Raw genomic sequence first — 2,154 nt, forward strand, 5'->3', positions numbered from 1 at the left:
CTTTCGGACACGGCTTCAGGTGGCCTGTCAAGTAATTTGTATGTGGTTCATTCCACAGAAAGTGATCCTATATGTCACGACCGTAACAATGCATAAAACACAATTATCTCTTCATACATATAGCATGATAAAAGGAATCAAGCATATCATGCAGTACTAACGGTCAGGAGTTTGGAATGTGTTTTTACGAAAATGGTAACCCGTAGAGAGACCTTTAATGCACCTGTTATGGTCGGGACATCTAGGCTCACTTTCTGTTGAATGGCTGACATGCTCCACACACTCTACATACGGTATTTAGCATGTGCTAATTTTTAACTCTCTCTTTGCAGGCCAATCTGTAGTGAGGGTTTGAGTTTGCTGATTATTTTTGCAAACGATCTTCGTTTGGCTTAGTTCTTGAAATGAAGAAGGAATTAACTGTAATCCTACTGACATCTGGGTTTTGGATTGTCGTAATCTGGTTCGGAAACGATTACAACTGTGAGAATGAACCTAGTGAAAGGAACATAACCAGGAGTGAAAGGAACTTAACAAGAAACAGTGAAGTCATATTCTTCCACGAGACTTCTGGTGCAAATGTCTTGAATTCTCGCCAAGCCTGCTCTGTGGAATCGGCCGCCAAGATGAATCCTAACTCTACTGTCCACCTACTAATGATTTCCAGTTACGTTGATAAGAGCAATGCACTGATGAAACAGCTGTTATTATACGACAATGTCTACATAAAGCACATCGACATGAAGGTTTATTTCCAAGGAACTCCTCTTGAGGACCTCTACAACAGTGGGGCTCTGAACAGGAGTAAATGGCCAGTGTCCCACACGAGCGACGCCCTCAGGTACCTAACACTGTGGAAAATGGGTGGCACGTACCTTGACCTCGACGTCCTTCTGTTGAAATCCCTGGAAGGGTTCAAGAACTATGCTGGAGCTGAAAATCCAGACACTGTGGGATCAGCAGTACTGAACTTCGAGCACGGACATCCTATGTTGGCAGCGTGTATTGAAGAACTTCGCACCAATTTCCAAGGAAACGTTTGGATTCATAATGGTCCTGGAGTGATCACACGAGTTCTGAAAGCTACGTGCATCGAGAAGAATATACCGGGCATGTTGCCAACAAGTGTGGTGGTTTTACAGTTTTCCCCCCTTATGCATTCTACCCCTTTCATTTTTCGAGATGGCGGTTATACTTTGACGAAGAGAAAAGCAACAAAACAATGGAAGAACTATCATGGAGTTTTGCAGCACACGTGTGGAATAAGCTAAGCGCTGAAGAAAAGATCAGAGTGGGTTCAAATCAACCGTATTCAAGAATTGCAAAGAAAGTATGTCCTAAGGTGTACTCAAATAGCGGGGAGTTTATGTAACATATGTCAAAAGTTCGAAGAGCTATGTGAAATAATAAGTTTGAAGACTGTGATGTGAGTGATATGAGTAATATTCCTTCTACCAACACAAATGATTATTCCAACGCAAGATGCTGCTGTGCCTAAACCTTATTTCTGATTACATAAGTGTGGCATTTGTTGTTGAAAGTATTGGATTTTGTGAAGACAAAAAATAATGAAATTTACCTGCATAATATAATACGTACAGGGTGTCTACAAATTAAGTATCTATTTTGTTGAAATAACAATTTTACGCGGAATGTTTTGCATGATATATGTTATTTACACATCCTTTCAACACGTGCACCATACACATCACGCACATTTCCCATCTGTCGGTAGTAGTGCGAGACACGTTCTGGAGGATTGCCGGTGTTATGGCTGCAACAGCTTGTGTAATACGGTTTAGAAGTTCTCTCCGCAACAATGCACTATACAATTTTACAAGTTAAGCCCTCCTCCTCCCCCGAATATATATTGAGTACGCAGTGTCTGTGTTTGGTAATAATTATCGAAGTTAGATATGGAATGTTATTGATTGTTCTCAAGGCAAATTTTATAAAATATATATTATAGTACTTTTGAAGTAAAAATTACACAGTGAGGGTGAGGGAAAGTGTTAAACTTGCTTCAAACTATTATACGAGTCAGAGATCTTCAATTTGTATACTTTTCATAAAAGTTTCTTCTTTTGCTTCTCGATTAAAATTCTACCGCTATTTTCTTTCAATGAGGAAATTTTCTTCCATGGACCAACACTG

General features: G+C 39.9%; 1 protein-coding gene across 1 annotated transcript; it reads left to right on the top strand.

The window, feature by feature from the left end:
* Positions 1 to 344: 344 nt before the first annotated feature.
* LOC146004817 (alpha1,4-N-acetylgalactosaminyltransferase 1-like) lies at positions 345 to 1,864 on the top strand. The gene is made up of 2 exons (XM_083143842.1): positions 345 to 1,110; positions 1,143 to 1,864. Exons 1-2 carry the CDS (start codon positions 405 to 407, stop codon positions 1,370 to 1,372), a joined length of 936 nt encoding a protein of 311 aa, XP_082999968.1. The 5' UTR covers positions 345 to 404; the 3' UTR covers positions 1,373 to 1,864.
* The last annotated feature ends 290 nt before the right edge of the window (positions 1,865 to 2,154 follow it).

Source organism: Lepisma saccharinum, chromosome 22, assembly GCF_977018435.1.
Source record: "Lepisma saccharinum chromosome 22, izLepSacc3.1, whole genome shotgun sequence".
NCBI classification, from domain to species: domain Eukaryota; kingdom Metazoa; phylum Arthropoda; class Insecta; order Zygentoma; family Lepismatidae; genus Lepisma; species Lepisma saccharinum.